The sequence below is a fragment of the Lithohypha guttulata genome, assembly GCF_036872675.1.
Source record: "Lithohypha guttulata strain CCFEE 5908 chromosome Unknown scaffold_5, whole genome shotgun sequence".
NCBI classification, from domain to species: Eukaryota; Fungi; Ascomycota; class Eurotiomycetes; order Chaetothyriales; family Trichomeriaceae; genus Lithohypha; species Lithohypha guttulata.
Window position 1 is genome coordinate 1,521,976 of NW_027042754.1, and position 16,731 is coordinate 1,538,706.

General features: G+C 48.4%; 7 protein-coding genes across 7 annotated transcripts; 4 read left to right on the top strand and 3 right to left on the bottom strand.

Annotated features, from left to right (window-relative positions):
* Positions 1–1,082: 1,082 nt before the first annotated feature.
* On the bottom strand, positions 1,083–1,607 carry LTR64_007008 (uncharacterized protein; the record flags this gene model as incomplete). The annotated part of the gene is made up of 1 exon (XM_064901333.1): positions 1,083–1,607. One exon carries the CDS (start codon positions 1,605–1,607, stop codon positions 1,083–1,085), a length of 525 nt encoding a protein of 174 aa, XP_064752409.1.
* A 795-nt stretch (positions 1,608–2,402) lies between these two features.
* On the top strand, positions 2,403–2,929 carry LTR64_007009 (uncharacterized protein; the record flags this gene model as incomplete). The annotated part of the gene is given in 2 exon segments (XM_064901334.1): positions 2,403–2,879; positions 2,897–2,929. 2 exon segments carry the CDS (start codon positions 2,403–2,405, stop codon positions 2,927–2,929), a joined length of 510 nt encoding a protein of 169 aa, XP_064752410.1.
* Positions 2,930–3,157: 228 nt separating this feature from the next.
* RET2 (coatomer subunit delta) lies at positions 3,158–4,772 on the bottom strand (the record flags this gene model as incomplete). Its single annotated transcript, XM_064901335.1, has 2 exons — positions 3,158–4,723; positions 4,770–4,772. 2 exons carry the CDS (start codon positions 4,770–4,772, stop codon positions 3,158–3,160), a joined length of 1,569 nt encoding a protein of 522 aa, XP_064752411.1.
* A 636-nt stretch (positions 4,773–5,408) lies between these two features.
* On the top strand, positions 5,409–7,597 carry LTR64_007011 (uncharacterized protein; the record flags this gene model as incomplete). Its single annotated transcript, XM_064901336.1, has 2 exons — positions 5,409–7,365; positions 7,566–7,597. The coding sequence occupies 2 exons, from the start codon at positions 5,409–5,411 to the stop codon at positions 7,595–7,597; spliced, it is 1,989 nt and encodes a 662-aa protein (XP_064752412.1).
* Positions 7,598–8,730: 1,133 nt separating this feature from the next.
* LTR64_007012 (uncharacterized protein) lies at positions 8,731–10,173 on the top strand (the record flags this gene model as incomplete). Its single annotated transcript, XM_064901337.1, has 2 exons — positions 8,731–9,105; positions 9,163–10,173. The coding sequence occupies 2 exons, from the start codon at positions 8,731–8,733 to the stop codon at positions 10,171–10,173; spliced, it is 1,386 nt and encodes a 461-aa protein (XP_064752413.1).
* Positions 10,174–10,557: 384 nt separating this feature from the next.
* LTR64_007013 (uncharacterized protein) lies at positions 10,558–11,944 on the bottom strand (the record flags this gene model as incomplete). The annotated part of the gene is made up of 2 exons (XM_064901338.1): positions 10,558–10,733; positions 10,783–11,944. 2 exons carry the CDS (start codon positions 11,942–11,944, stop codon positions 10,558–10,560), a joined length of 1,338 nt encoding a protein of 445 aa, XP_064752414.1.
* Positions 11,945–15,418: 3,474 nt separating this feature from the next.
* LTR64_007014 (uncharacterized protein) lies at positions 15,419–16,631 on the top strand (the record flags this gene model as incomplete). Its single annotated transcript, XM_064901339.1, has 2 exons — positions 15,419–15,458; positions 15,550–16,631. 2 exons carry the CDS (start codon positions 15,419–15,421, stop codon positions 16,629–16,631), a joined length of 1,122 nt encoding a protein of 373 aa, XP_064752415.1.
* Between the last annotated feature and the right edge of the window lie 100 nt (positions 16,632–16,731).

A 16,731-nucleotide genomic window follows, 5' to 3' on the forward strand; every position in this document is an offset into this window, starting at 1 on the left:
CGGGGTACATAACGGCTTCGCAAATCGGAGTGAGGCTTTCATTTCCGATTCGCTTAAGTGCCCAACGCTCGAAACGCTGCATCGTAGTATGTGGTTCGTATTATCGCTGACGCAGCAGATGATACGCTTGCTAGAGCATGGAGTGGTAGGTTCAACAAAATTAGCCTGATAGATCTAGACACTGCCATGCTGATACATACGACAACTGATCGTCTGACTTCAGCACTTGGTTTGGAAAGGGATTTCTTGCAGGTTCGTGACTGGCTTGGCGACAGAGATGTCAGGCGGAATTGAAGAGCCAAGAGTGTTATTACCAGAGCAGGGACTGGTAGTTAAGGCACGTCGACCTGGCTGGAGAGACTTTCACAGAAGTCCTCCAAGCTGCTGGAATCCGTTATGTATATGTATCCGATACTTTGGAAAGCAGGAATGTACTGAACGTGCACGATGTGTGAGAACAGGGCCAGGGTCAACCCTCCACAACTAGAAGGTAAGCACTGATCGTCCTAGCACGATATCTGCGTCATGTATAACGACGCTTTGTTGGAAAATACATGGAAGTTCTGGAGGGCGAGGCCTGAATGGCTCAGAGCATGTCCAGAGCCACGCGACACGATAGTGGTCAAGGTCTCTAGCAACTGAACCCTGAATGCAGTTTTCCGCCTTGTTCGTCGTTTGCACAATAGCCGGTACTAGGCGAAATGGAAGCACGAGACGAGGAAGAGGGGACCATGCCTTTGTTCGGAGTTGACACAGGGTTCATCGACGTAATTGAGATGGCCTCTTTGTCTGGGTACAGGCATAAGAGATTCGAGAGAGTCGAGTTTGAGCTGACATCGCAGGGGTTTGTTCCATCACAACATCTGACCAGCGATAGAACAGCCAATATGTCTCTTATGAGTTCCACCTCAACTATGAACGCTATTGTTGCTGCCGCACATGCCACAAACGAAGTGATTGTTATGCTCGGGACTGCCAAGATGAAGACGATCGGTCTGGCTCGAAGGCACACCTTTTAACTGGCATATGCATATAGAGCTCGGTCAGGAAGACAGAAGTTAGAGGGCAACATGGTTCTCTTCTCACTGGTCCGGCGTTAGCTCCTCGATCCATTTTCTACAACCCTCGTTATCGCCAAATTCATCCAACAGTTTCATTCTGTCGCCCATCTCAAACTTCTCAAAATCGAACGCAGGAGATACGGTACAACCAGCAAGGACCCAATCGGTACCATCCGCAGGCTTGGCACCAAACCACGTCCTAGGAGGCACAACATATTGTGGTCGCTCACCAGCTGATAGGGACTTTCCCAGCTTCGTCACCTTCGGTCCAGCTTCGTTAAGTTCGACAACCTCTAGAGCACCACCAGCGTAATGGTGCCAACCTTCAGAAGCGTCCAAGCGGTGTAGTTGGGAATGTTGGCCAGCTTGGAGGACATAGTATATGGATGTACTCCTTGAGCGGCCTGCCGAGTCTGTCGAGGAGTCACGGAAGGTCTCTTTAAAGTAGCCACCTTCGGGGTGAGGCTGTAGTTTAAGAATCTTGATGATCTCTTCAATATTAATGTCCGATTGAGGCTTTTCCTTTTCACCATGAGATCTTGCCATCTTTGAGCTCTTGCCGTTTGTATGTCGCTGCCGTGATCGGAGATTGGTAGAGCTGGCTGTCGTGGCATGAGGCAATGAATAGAGGGACTACTGAGCACACAGTAAAAGGTACTGAAATTAAAGATCTAGTCAAATATTTGTTTTCTACCTCAGACATCTGCTATGACGTATGTTCCGCACCGAGCGCGATATGAGGGTCTCAATTACAAAGGCTTTGAAGACACTCACCTGATGTATTAGTTAAGCAGCTTTATTGCTCGTCAATATAGGCCGTGAACTCATTGAGTTGTAGGAAACAAGCAAGACATGCCTGAAGCTCGAGAGTAACAACGTCGGTCGCGCTTGCCGCAACCAGCTCGCCGCAAGCTTGGCGTGGTTCTTATCATGTCGCATCGACCTCGACTTATCTCGTCCTATACATCATCCAAGGGAACGACAAAGCGACGATATGAAATGTCTTCGACTCTCCTGCAGCAAGTCGTGCTCTAGCTACTGTTGTACATCGCAACCATGTTATGTTCATGGCTCAAACTGAAGATGGACGCGCATATAAGCTTTGACTAACTCCGGGTAGGAGTCTCGACGTCACTATGGCAGACAAAGGAGACCACAGGGCACTGAGCTCGAAGCCGCATGTTGTTTCCGTGGCTTGAATACTGTGCACGGCATTTCGACCTTGTCTTTTTGCAATTGACAGAATCCAAACCATAACTGCTATAAAAAAGGGCACATAATTCCATCTACACTGAGAAACCAGACTACAAATTGCCAGTACAAGCAAATATACAAGCAGCCATGTCCGTCCTTAGAACCCTCCGACCTCTAGCTCAAACAGCTACTCGAGCCTATCTACCACGAACCACCGTCCTAAACAACACACGTCGATTCCTCAACACCGACACCGCTCCAGTCCTATACTCCGCCCATGCCACTGTTAAAGGCGCCCGAACAGGCCACGTCGACGGCGACGACCTAAAAGTCGACCTCACCATGGCCAAGGCCCTCGGTGGCCCCGGCGACAAAGGCAAGACAAACCCTGAAGAGCTCTTTGCCGCTGGGTACGGCGCGTGCTTCCAGAGTGCTATGAACGCGAGTGCTGCGAGCTTGAAGGTACGGATGCCGGATAACCCGGAGGATAGTGTGGTGAAGACTACGGTGCATCTGGTTGGGGATATGAAGAAGCTTGATATGGGGTTGAGGGTGGATATGAAGGTGAGTGTGAAGGGGTTGAATGAGAAGGATCTGGCAAAGGTGATTGAGAGGGCGAAGGAGGTGTGTCCGTATAGCAGGGCAACGAAGGGGAATATTACTACGAATATTGAGGTTGAGCAGCTGAATTAGAGAATGGTTGAGTGGACAGCTCCTGTATGTTTTCATGTTGGTCGTAGTAACATCTACCTGTAAACTAAAGGCTTAAAAGGTTGGACAAAATATCAAGCGTATGGCACAGCAGTATTTGTGTAGTCACAAAATGGAACGACCTTGTTATTGTTGCAGAAAGTGTTTTCCAGGGAAAACTCATGGCAGCAGCATGTTCTCTCCGTCAACATCTATTCTATCACAATACCATCACTCCTCGTCCTGACGACCTTGTCAAATGTTACAGCTTCGTCCTCGTCAAGCAACGTAGCACTTAGCACGTCTACATCGATATATGGCTTCGCCATATCGAACCGTATCTGCATAGGAAAGAACTCTCCGTCATCGTCTGCTTGAGCTTCAAACTCGAAGCTGCCAGAGTTATTGGACGAGTCTATCGCACCGATAGTCCATTCCAGCGAGTCACCAGTCACTGAATATTGAGCATCGAAACTCGAGACTGAAGGCTCTGAGGTCTGGTATGGTATCGTGACGGTCATTTCTGATAGAACAGGCTCTGGCAGGTCGGCGTAAGCATCTGCTAATTGGTACTCGACTGTGACGGTGTAGCTGTCATCTGTTGACTTGTTGGTCCAGACTGTGAAGTTGATGGGTAGGACGTCTGGCGTTTCGGCTGGCGCTGTGGCTCGCCATCTTAGCACGGCTGTAGAGGCGTTTGTGGGGAATTTTTTGCTGGTGTCTTTGAGCTGGATTAATTTCTGGGATGTGAATAGATTCTTGTCCAAATTTGGATGTGTCTTGAATTGCGCCTTCAGTGGTCCTTCGTTTGCTAAAAGAGAGAGATTCAGCTTGGTAAGTGCAGGGTCGGTAATCTTCAGCTGTAAATCGCCCTTGACCTCGAAAGAAGTAAGATTTCCTTCTCGACCAAGTTTTGCCGAAATAGACTCAGTAATGGTGACGTTGATAGGGTTGCCCGAAACAACGTCCTGTGATACTCTATTTGTAGACGCAGAGGGTGCAGCAGTGGTAGCAGCTGCCACGACTGGCTCTTCAACTTCAGGAAGGTCTGCCTTGACCTTGTCAAAGATATCTGTGTTCTTGCCTTTCTTGCCAAGCTGCATGCCTTTACCTCTCGAGGCCAGTGGTTTGTTGAAAGTTTTGTTCTTCTCGGCTTGATAGCTGTCATACGAATCTGTGACAGTCGGTTGTGGCGGCGGAGTGTATGTAGGATATTGTGGCATTTTGGGTGCGACACCTCTTCCATAAGCGGCAGATCTCGCAGCCTCTTTGCGCTGCATCTCTAATTGCTTAGCCTTCCTCTTTCTCTCCTCAGATGCCTCGAGTTCCTTATTTCGAGCTATGATTTCCTGTATCCTTTCTTCGTGAGACTCCATTTCGAGGAAGGTCTTTATCTGAGCCATAGTAAGATTTTCCCTGTAGCCCATAGTGACGAGCTCGTCGAATGCGCTGAGCAGCTCGAAAGCATTGCGAAGGATCTCCCGCTCGTCAAGTTTCTTGCAAATACTGGTGACCACCTGCGCAAACAGGTGTAAGCTATCTATATCCTGCAGGATGTTCGACTGCTTGTTCGTGATCAGGACCATGTACAATTCGTCCAGTGGTTGGTAGACGAAGCGGACATTGTCCTGCTCAACGGTTGTATGTTGAGTGCCAGCATCTGCCAGTTTCGGGAAAGACGCCAACAGTGCTTCGACTCTCGATCTGTTGATCTCGCGGAACTGTCTGGACAGGATAGCCTTTCCTCCCCGGGTAATAATGGAGGCTGCAAGGACCACCTGGACAATGTGAGCAATGATCAATCGCGAGACAAAAGCCACTCACCATGGTCACTGATTGTTTGCAGAGTCGTTACAGTGTATGTCTCAGACGTTGAACGTTTGCAGCACCTCGAGAGCCTGAGGGTGCTTCTTCCTTCGCCAGCAATGTGGCCTCTACCAATGTCCGCACATGCAATGGCCAGGGCCCCATGCTTCGCCTCAGTTTCCTAATTTGGACAATGAAGGGAGACCTGGAGAGCTTGGCGACTGTTCTCGTCTCTTTATAACGAGTCCGCTGTAAACATTCCTTTACCTGTACCAGACAACCTGTCTCGCCACGACGCGTATCGTTCTGGGTTTCTGACCTCTCGGCCTGCTGTGTACAACTACGTGCGTTTACACGTGGAACCATTGTTTGAAGGTCAATTTGTTTGTGACAGAGACTTTTACCAGCAAGCCACGCCTCCGCATTGTTCGGCTGCGCTGCCTACAAACCTATTGCGCAACTTGAACAGCGCCTTCTACCCACTGCTTGACCCTTTGACAAGGAACCATAGCATACCACCTGAGAAGGACCGACGCTCAAGACAGGTTTTATACTCATCAAAGTCTCCTGCGGTAACGACCACGAGACTTAACCAGACACGCCCCTTACAGATAGGATATCTGGTTCACGACTCGCGAGATGATGACTACCCAATCGATGACCAAGCCGCCCCTTCTGGCTGAAGTTGGCGAAGACCAGATGGAAACGGGTGTTTCTCCTTATGTACCAGCTGAAGATTCAGACCTCGACCTGGAAGATCCGATTGAGAACTACATAGAAGACAATAGCATGATTGATGAAGCCACAGACGCTGCAGACGTCATGCAAGCGGACAACAGTACAAATCACCAAGACGATATTATGTATGATGAGGACATCATTGACTTCGAAGATGATTTCGATATGAATGCAGCTGCACATGAGGACGTACCAACTGCCGTCACTGACGCCCAAGAAGAGATCCAGGAGTCTCTTAGTATTGTATTGGATGATGACAACAAGCACAGCCTTTCAGAACAGAACGTGGCTCCCCAAGAGCTGTCAGCAGACAATTTCGAGCAAGAGTTGGAAGACGAGGATCAGCAAGAAGAAGAACTTGTGGACGAGTGGCAAGAGGAGGACGCTAACCAAGAACAAGCTAACAACCCCGTATCCGAAATGTACACTGAAGCCACCCAAGCAATGAACGACGTTTCTGAGGAGACGCATACTACTGCGATCGCACACTCAGTAACTGAACATCCAGATTTGCTCCCTCAGACTTCAACCGAAGAGGCTCATGTGACGGAGGACCTGTATGATTCTCTCCATGAAGAAGCCAACGAACTCCAATCTCATCACGATGTAGAAGACGACCTGACGGCTGGCCCAGGGACAGAAAACCCCACACAAGAAGAGGCTGAAGATGGCGAGACCATTCTCAATCATGAAGAAGCTATTTCTGGCTTGACGAACGCAACTCCGTCTCAACTTCATCCTTGCCTTGTCGAATACGCGGGCGAACCTTTCCACCTGTTTCCTCTTCCTGATGACGACTCTGCTGAACCTCTGCTTCAAGATTCTAGTCTTGCTTTCAAGCCCATCAACGACTTGCTCCAGCAGTTGCATGGTCCCTTCGCCGAATATCTCGGTCACAGCGACGAAATAGTGTTGGATATTCCTTCTCTTGGTCTGCATATTTGCGAGGACTCAAAATATTCATTCGAGCTTACTTTGGCTCAAATTATTGATACCTACATGCTTCTGTCTCAGAATCAGCAGCTCGCTAACATCGACCCATTGTACTGTCAGCTCAGTCACCGCGTGTGCCTTAGAACACAGATGAACTATTTGGGTTCTTCTGCTCGTGAGGGCAAGACGTACGCTACGATTGTTGAAGAGCATGTGGTATTCTCCGAGGTGGCAGCTACTGAAGAGACTGGTGAAGCTGGGGAGGAAGCATACGACGAAACAACGCAGTACTATGACACAGCCGACACCACGCAGCCTGAAGGCCAAGCTGACGAACAAGTCCATGTCGACTTAGACGTCACGACCGTTGAATACGATCTTGATGCTGACGAAGACGCACAGACCCATCTCGATGGTTCTGTACCTCATCAGGGTGCCGAAGGAGCCCGTCAAATTCCTACTGAATCTGAGCAGGACGACCTTAACGGACCTAGCCATGAGGAAGATTTTACGGCTGGAGACAATACTCATGGCAATGACCATTCGACCGAAACAAAAATAGGCGACAACCATGACCTTCCACACGTTACGACCAATGATGTCAACGAGACTTTGTCTCAACATGTTACCAAAGCTGAACATAGTCATGACGATCACGTCAAACAAACACACAGTGCAGATATTGAATATGAAGATATATTCGCCGATCTCGAAAAACCTAGCACAGCCAAGTCCCTGGGCACTGCTCCTGGAGGAACCGAACTTAAAGATCCTCGCACGACCGCTTCAGCAGTTGAGGACGACCTCTTCTTCGATGACTGGGATAGTGACAAAGAGCCTGAGCCAGCTCCCATCACGCCTTCGAAAATCGCTCCCAGTAAGCGCAAAATGGCTGAGGATGACGATGACTTTCTCCTTGACCTCTCAACTCCGGAGCCTAAACGTACGCGACCTTCGTAATCGTAATGCCAACAGAGCAAATACGGCTATCTTCGACGACCATGCCAAGCAACACCACAAACGACAAACCTACACGACAGCTGACTCCATTACCTCGATCAGGATGACTATCAGTTGTCCTGCAAAGACGACTTTCGTTGCTACTAATTTTTAGGTTCCAAAATTCCCCTGACTAACAAATAGGTTTGATCCCTGCTCTACAGTCCGACCTTTGACCCCCATATTCGCTTCATATTCTCTTTTTCACCACACATTTACAATTAGTGCTCTTCGTTTCAAGATACCCTTGTACTATCTTTGTTCACAGCTTGATGTGGTTATCCGCTTTCAGGCTCTACCATGTACCAAGATCAGGGGTGGAATTACTGCCTCCCATACTTTCATGGGGTAAGGTATTGACGACCTTATGGTGGCTTCGTGGTCACTTAGGATAGGCGTCTGGCGATGAATTAACGAGTCGATAGACGAAGGACAGTAGAATCACAATGAATTGACTCGCTCGCATGAGCGATATCGATTCCGAGGTTCTGAGGAAGTGCTCCGTGAAAACAGGGAGTTAGCTTATCTAGTCGAAACGGATCATAGTCGCTGCCTTGCCTCAGTCAACATCTCATTGACAGAAAGCAAAAGAAGAAAAGAAAAATAACAAAAAAAGTCGTTAAAAATGGTACCTGTTTCACATTGGGTGCCAGTCTTGCAAACTCGAGAGGTCGTATTTGAAGCTTCGCCTATTTCAGTGCCATCTCGTCGTCCTCCAAGTTCCCAGCCATTAAACTTTAGACCCTCGACTTTTCGAATATGCATCAGCAAATGAGTAGACCTAGCACCTTGTGTTTGCACTCTATGCAATAGCCTTGCGTGTATTGCAATTCAGTTTCCATTCGAGTTATCAGATAAGCTTAGCCTGGGCTAGACTACTTCGAAATGTTCGCAACATGAGCCCTCGAGTTCGCTAAATGGGACTGCTTCAAGCTGTACCTGCTTCAAGTGCTTGCTGCGAAATGTTGTCGTGATTCATGGTAATATATTTGGAGTATTGAGACACTATCTTCGCTGATGCGAGGGCTGACGCGGTTCATGACCAACCGACGCGTATCAATCAGGCCTCGACGTTTCTTGCTTGGAAAGTCAACAGAACGAGAAGGCATCCCTCGCCAGGAAATACATGATAGGCCTGCTGCAGTACTGCGAAAAGCTGGTCTCCCTACACACTTTGTTTGGGTATATATTCTCTGCCATTAATTTGACAGCAGTCAAAGCACCTATGCGAGTATAGACGTAACGCGTCTACGTCCACTGGTGTGCAAGCGTCTACCAGGGTAGTTGCTTCCTCGGTCGAGAAACCACCATGGACAACATTGCTGCGCCCTTCAGGGTTCCTGCGTACGCAGCCCCAAGCATCTTACTCGATACGTTACCCATAGAGATTCAGGATCTCATCTTCCATTATGTCGTCCTGGACTCAAACCCAGGGGAGCTCAAACGACTTCGGTTATCCAACCGCTATTTTCGAGATCGTGCCGATATCTATCTCTTCCGAACACTTCATATTAGTGCAAGTAATTTGAGTCTCGACAGAGTCAGGAAGGTTGCAGAAAACGATCGTCTCAGAGTCCATGTCCAGGAGCTCGTCTACCATCGCGGCACTTTCTCTGGCCACAAAATGTCACAATACGGACTATCCTTGAAAGCACGAGATTATGGCGATTTCGAGGAATACATGGTACGTGGGCAAGCTGGCTTTCGTCCAGCTCAATCAGATCTCATGAGAGTTAGTCAGTGCTACGCAGCTTTTTGCGAGGAACTCGAAGCAGAGTCAAACTTCAACCGAGAACTATCGTGGCGTATGTCCATGAAGAAAAATTGCTCGCGCTTCCCGAAGCTGGAACACTTGACCACGCAATGGGCTTATGAGGACTTGAACTCTAAATATCTGAGAAAGAGATGTGGTCTTACACACCAAAGTGCTACCCCGAACTATTTTGCACCATATGAGATATTCGAGTCTTGTGGGCCTTCATTTCGACCTAGGGTATTGAGCCTAGAGGGTGTTGAAGGTGAGGACTTTGCGGCTATCATGACATTTATTCGAGGTGGTGTAGAGGCTGTCAAAGCAAGATTCTCGGAGCTGCGATACCTCAAGTTGAGCTTCAGCGAGACTGTCGCTACACTTGAGGTGGAAGGCACTTATGATGTCTTTATCCAGGCATGTGACAATCTGCGTTTCTTACATCTCGACTTCAGCTCATTTACCTCACTGCGTCTCCGGAAAGATCCTCACTGTTTTCCACAACGACTCATCAAGATCGTGTTACAGCGTCACTTTCCGAGGCTTTCGCACCTCGAGCTCAAAAACGCCATGATGACAGAGCTGGATCTCATTGGCTTTGTCCATCACCACAGCAGAACGCTACAAACACTCTCCCTAGACGACTGGTCAATGCCTGTCACGAGTGAGGGCCAAGCAACGGGGTCATTCATCAGAACGCTCTGGAAACTAGGAAAACTACCTCTGAACAAATCACGCACCATCACCCTGAACGGCAGTTTCTCGAACAACAAAGACAATTCAGGTTGGAATATCACTCACGCAAACACCGGACGCCCTAGCGTTGCGTCGAGAGTACACTCGTTTCTCTCTGGCGCTGAAGGGCATGACTTTCCTTTCAACATCACTGCTGAGCAGATTGAGAAAGCCACGACAAGTGTGCAGCTTGTGGACCTCGATATGATGCCTCTGAGGTTGGGCCAGAAGGATAATACATTTGTGTGGTGCACTGATGCGGTATGAAAACAGTATTCTCAATGCTGTGAGCTTCAGGATTGTATGCTATAATTGTGCAGCTACAATATGTATCATGTGCGTTGATGGTGTTCTGAAGATTAGTATTGGTGCATAGAGTCGGCACAGACAAGTTCCTGTGGAACGAGTCTCCGGTATTCAAAGGCACATTCATCAACGTATAGATCGAAGACAGATGAGAGCAATTGTGATTACTGGTGCAACTGCTTCACGTGAGTCTGGGTTGAGCAGCCTTGCATGAATGTACTGCCTCTAAAAATATTATTGATATATGAACCTCGCTCTTGGTATATATGCAACGCTAATTTCCAACACAAGTTTCCGGAGCGAATGAAAGTCTATTGAGTACAGGCGAGAACATAATTAACGTGGTTATACCGCCTGCTCCGGCGTTTGACTCGAGTTGTCGGTTTCCAAGCCAATGAATTTGCCGTCCAGTGGTCCTTTGGTACTTTCCCACTCAATTCTCTCTCGCACCATATCGCGCTTGCACCACCGGAGGCTCACTAGACCCCAGATAGTGGCCCAGATGAAGGGTATGGCCCAGGCTGCACGAAGAATTAGTAAAGTCCTTATGAAGGCTCTTTGTGTACTTACTGATACCATATGCCACCGTAGCTGGCACAGGATTAATAACGGAGATAATGGTCAGTGGAATTGCGATGATGATAGGCGGTATCGACCAGAAGAGACTTTGGTTGTAGATCATCTCCCTAAACCGAGGACTTGCTTCGTACCGTGCAGCAAGAGCTTCCCGATATGGTCGACCAGCGTTTGCGTTGACCGCGACAGTATCTTCCATGAAGTAGTAGACACCTGGCTTGGGTATTTCGCCTTTTGCGGTTGAGGACATTCGAAAGGGGGCTTTCCAGCCCATGTGATTGTACAAGGTCGGAAATCCAGCAAAGCCTCCAAGACAATAAAGGAGCGCAGGCATTGGCATGCAGAGGACTCGAAGCCAGACCTCATGTGGCGCTGAGCCTATGATGAAGAGTGACGTGACGACTGTAATAGTTGCGACAGAAACCCAATTCAGGTAGTCGAAGGACCATCTGCTGTTCGTGCCCAGGGGTCGATAGAAGCGCTCCTTTTTCATCAATTTAATTGTTCGAACACCGAATTCGAGGTAGGTCGGTCCGCCCCAGATGGTGGTAACTATCGCGAAGATGATCCATCCTTCAATGTTTCCACCATAGCGCATGGCATAGTAGAGTGCGATAGGGATGATGCAGGCATCGATCCACATCAACACGATCAAGAAGATCAGTCGCCATCTCTTCTTGCCACGGTGCCATGTGAAAGGGAGTTGTGGGAGGAGTTCAGGATTCTGTTGATAATAGTCTTGTAATGTAGTTGCTCTGCGCCTCCATTCTCTTTTCGTGGCAGCTCTGCTATCGTAGTAGGCCTCAGCTTCAGGTCTTGTTTCGCTGTTGTTTCTGAAGAAGGAACTACTTCTCCGTCTATCTCGCGACAGGGGCGATCGAGCTGGACCTGATTCTTTCGAATCTGTGCGAAAGGCGACTTGTCTAGAAGGGCCGGGCGAAGGTGATGCTACGGCAGTCTCACTATCGGCTCGTGTTACGTTCGACGTTTGATTCTGTATGTTGATGTTCTCTGGAGGATTCCCGTTATCGGCCTCTTGCTGGTCAAGTCTTGCAACTCTTTCAACAGAAGGACTTGTAGGATCAACGTTTGCGAGTGCTTGGTGAGCATCAGCTTGCGTGTCGTGCGCGCGGGATCCGCGGATCACCTCACGCATCTTGATCTGGGTATGGGTGGTCGAATTCTTGTGATCAAGTACAGAAATCGGAGGACTAGCGACGACTGTTTTTCATGCTGTGGTCTCGTTGAATGAGAGAAGGTGTGCTGTCTATGTCTTACGGCTGGAGTGGAATGGTAGTAGTCTCAAACAAGCGAATCTTGGATGCCGAGAGAAAAGACATCTGGGCATTACTTCATAGAAGTGGATGCGACAAGGAGTGAAGTCATTAAGCCACATTCAAGCTTAAACAGTGAATGTCATATCATTGGATGGGAAGGTTCAAACGATGATCGCCAACGCACGTGCAATCGTCTCATAGCACAGTAAACCTAAGTAATATATCGCTTTTTGTGAATGTTCTTCACCTCTTGATATCAAGCAGGAAATATGAAGCAACTACAGACCATACTGTTACAAGATGCAAAGATGGCTCAGTATCTGGTGCCAAAACGTCGGTGGCACCGGCAATTTGTCCTATACATGGCACAATCGTCCTTAAGCCCTTCTGCTCCCAAGCCAATCACCTGCAAGGTGATTGAGACACTATCTCTTTAGCTTGTGCTCAGCCACTATCGGATATACTCTTCCCTGGCTTGAGTGCTGATCGTCCGCTCACAGCAACACTTCCTACTGTTATCAATCCAGGCGCACCGATTTTGTGCCAATATATTGAACCAAGGCAAATCAGCAAGGTCAATCTCTACGAAAAATAGCAGCAGCCGTTTGTTGACTTCTGATCTTCGAGTAATGAAGCAGGAGTTGTGGCCAGAGTAGACCGAGCCAGCTTTGTTCTAGCCATACATATCTGACATTGTTGGTGTTTTCAACACGCTCAACGGCCACTTGTGCTCATTGAGGCAATCTTCGGGCAAGAACCAAAACCCGCAGATCTTCATATTCTCAAGTACTTTGGCCCTTGTCTTCACAAAAGCATCGTCCATCCTTACCCAAGGCACGAAGAGACAGAAGGACCATATTCAGTGTCGCGAGACTTCGTCCTTCCATGGTCCGGGAATGTCTCCTATCTGGGAAGGTGGAATGTGGCGAGACGTCTCAGCCCACACCTCAGTACCCAATGAGTCACGCGCCTTGGTGCTGAAAGAAACTTCTTTTCAGCAAACCTTCGAATACGTGGTCAGACTCAGGCACGGTAGGCTGCGTATACGGACGTTTGCTAGGACAACGAATCAGTTGACTCTTTTGTGAAATGGTGTGACTGATATGAAGACTCATGCCTGTTCGTCACAGTATAAGTATCTGCTAACCTCCCTTTGAGTTCACCTTGCATGATCGTTCACATTGCATCTTTAGCTGGCACTCATTTAGTCTCAGGACAGCGCAAAAAATCGCATTCCTCCCCAATATACGATGGCACACAAGCACAACCGCAGGCGCATAAGGCATCGCAGTCGCCGCAATCAATACGAACACGACCTCCCCACTGTCTGGGAAATAGATGGCTATCACAACATCTCTTCGCTGTCCGAAGCTTGCCTTTCCGTCGGCTCAAGTCATTCGTCGCGTGAGTCTACTGCAAGCCCAGAGCCCCTTTCACAGGACTACTCGCTGCTAGCGACGCGCCCTGGCAACCTAGCTACACGTCCGACAATTTCTACTCATTCTATTAGTACTTTGGAGGCAAGGGCCATGCAAACATTTGGAGGCGAGCCTGGTGAAGATTACAGCTTAGTCGGCAAGATGCAGGACATGTTCGATAGCATGGAATGGGTTGATGATTAGGCAAGCAAATTGAACGAATAGTAAGAAGAAAGATAATTGAGGGAATGATTGATTGGATATGACACAGCGTTTGCACAACTACACGTTCGTTTTCCACATATAGAAAGAGTCAGGAAACAGGTTACAAGCCAACTCCCCTCCACCTCAGTATTGTTGGGTTCACCCTGGGTTACGACTTGCAACAATGAAGGCCATTGGCAAGCATGCACATCAAATTTTGTTGTTGTGATCTGCATATTGTGTCGATGGCTCGAATGGTCCTAACAACTCAGCCACAGATTGGGGTCGTTGTTGTATTTTGGAAGTGTGTCAATCTGCGGACAAGGTAGGTGCTCTCCCATCATTGGACCGTGGTCCGGTGGTGGTCTCAAGATCGAGCTCGTCTTTTGGCAAACACATCTCAAGCCATGCATCAACACTTTAGAGAAGGCCAACTCTAATGAAAAGTTCTTGTTCTAGCTATCTTCCTGTCCTTGAAATTTGCCTGTTGTTGCCTATTTCTTTTCGTATTCATTGAAACACGTACTGGTTTGATGGCAATTTAATGATGGTGGTGTGGAACCGTACTGGTGCCTAGAGGTCAACACGAGTACATCGCCACTACCTAGTCAGTGACTTGTGCCAGGCTCTTAGTCGTTTCTATTTCTTGGTAGTGATGGTGGTAAGCCTGCCGAGATTGAGTCGAAGTCTTCCCTTTTGCAGATTTCCACGTTAGAAAGGAATCTGTGTACTGCCACGGGAACAAGATGGGATAAGTTTGTAGGTAAATTCGCCCTTCAGCTACATAATGAAGAGAGAGTCACCTTGTATATCGGACGCGTTCACGGGCAGAACACGACCGATATCACGCTAAGCGATTCTCGACAGTAGGAGGACCGAGGCTCAACATCGAGTATAGATTAGCAGAATGTCAATATTTCTCCCGCTTTGCTGTGCTCAACCTGGTATGACATTTTGTGTGACTATAAAGCGAGATTGCGTAGGGACTGGCGTTGGTTACAACACTACACAATAACATCATCGATAATCAGAACAACGAGAATGCCAGCACTAGAAGGAGAAGGGGCCACATGGCAGGCTATAGCTCACCGTAAACAGAAGGCGCGAGACGAGGCACTCCACAGCCCGTCCTCAATTTCCATCACAGTTCCTTCCAACTTATTAGCCAAAGACCCTCCTCAGCCATCTGATGGGCCTCAGCCAGTCGTCAGAATTACAGACCAACTGCTCAGCAATGAAGAACAAACAATTACCACCCTCTCTATCGCTGATCTACTGGGGCGGATTCGTAATGGAACTTACACATCAGTCCAGGTTGCGACAGCATACATCAGGCGTGCAAGTATAGCTCAGCAGTTAACCAATTGCCTGACCGAGCCACTCTTTACAAGAGCACTTCAAAAAGCAGAAAAGCTCGATGCCCTTCGTGCTCAGAATGGGGCAACAGGCCCTTTGCATGGATTACCGGTTAGTATCAAGGATGGCTTTGACGTTGCTGGATTTGACAGCAGCATTGGCATCGCCAGTCTCTGTAACAAGCCGGCTGACAAGAACTCACCACTTGTTGACCTCTTGGAGTCCTTGGGCTGTGTGATCGTTGCAAAGACTAACATACCACAAACTCTCGCTTCGCTTGATAGTGTGAATAATGTCTTCGGCAGAACAATGAATCCTTACAACCGTTTGTTGACAGCAGGTGGCTCCAGCGGAGGTGAGGGAGTACTTGTAGCAATGGGTGGTAGTGCTATTGGTTTCGGCACAGATATTGGTGGTACGTACTTCGGGAAACCTGCATCAAGCATGGTCAGGACATGGCCTTACTGGCTATTTATTCCCTGTCTTTCGAGCTAACATGTTCGTAGGCAGTATTCGCATACCAGCTATGTGCAATAGACTTTACGGATTCAAGCCTTCCGCTGGCAGGGTTCCCTTTGGTGGACAAAGAATAACAGGGCTGGACGGCATGTCCAGAGCAGGTGTTCAGGCTGTCGCTGGTCCTCTCGCAAGACGTATGGAGGACATTGAGGTAGTAACGAAAGAGCTAGCGCCCAAAGCGAGTCTCTACGGAGAAGACTGCTTGCCTTGGAATGCTGCGCAGAAGTGGGTGGGAGCATCATTAGCATCAGACCCTAATGCTGCAAGACATAAACACCCAGGAAGTGGTCCGAATGGTGAGTTTGTGATCGGCATCCTGAGAAGTGATGGAAATTGTCAACTACTGCCACCCATACGTAACTTAATGGATGAGCTATCCACATTACTCAAGGCCAACGGAAAGAATCTGAACATCAAAGTCGTGGACCTCCCAACACCAAAAGCATGGACACGATCTCAGAGCGTAATGAGCAAACTCATGGGTATCGATGGTGGTGCTGAAATGAGCAAAATGCTACTCGCAACAGACGAGCCCCTAGTACCATGGATGTCAACCCGCTTCAAACACGGCGGCAAATCTCAACCTCTAGAAAGAGTGGCGGAAATCCAGGCTCAACGCTCACAGCTCGAACGGGAAATGATCCGAGATGTCTGGAAAGTAACGACAGATGACAAGGGCCATAAGAGACGGACGGTAGACGCTATACTTTGTCCTCTCGCCTCACATCCTGTACCTGAAATCGAGCGGTATAATGCTGTAGGCTACACCAGTTCATGGGTCTTGTTCGATTATCCCGCTGGTTCTGTACCAGTGCGCCCGGTCAAAGAGGAAGATCTTGAGCTTGGGAAGCCGTTGGACGAGAAACTCAAGATGCTGGGGAGCTGGGATGAGAAGAGCAGGGAGTTGTGGGATGAAAGTATGACGGACAGACGAGTTTATCTTGGGAGTGTTTTGAGTGTGCAGTGTGTTACTGCTAGGCTGGAGGATGAGAAATTGGCTTATGTGATGAGTTTGGTTGATCGTGTTGTAAGAGATGGAATACAGCAGGGCAGGGAGGCGAAACTGTAAGCGGTAAAACAGGAAGACAAGTATATTGCCATGCTGGGATGAAGATCAATGTAAGCATAGCTTTGCATTCCAGGTTGCCTTTTTATCTACCTCCTAAATG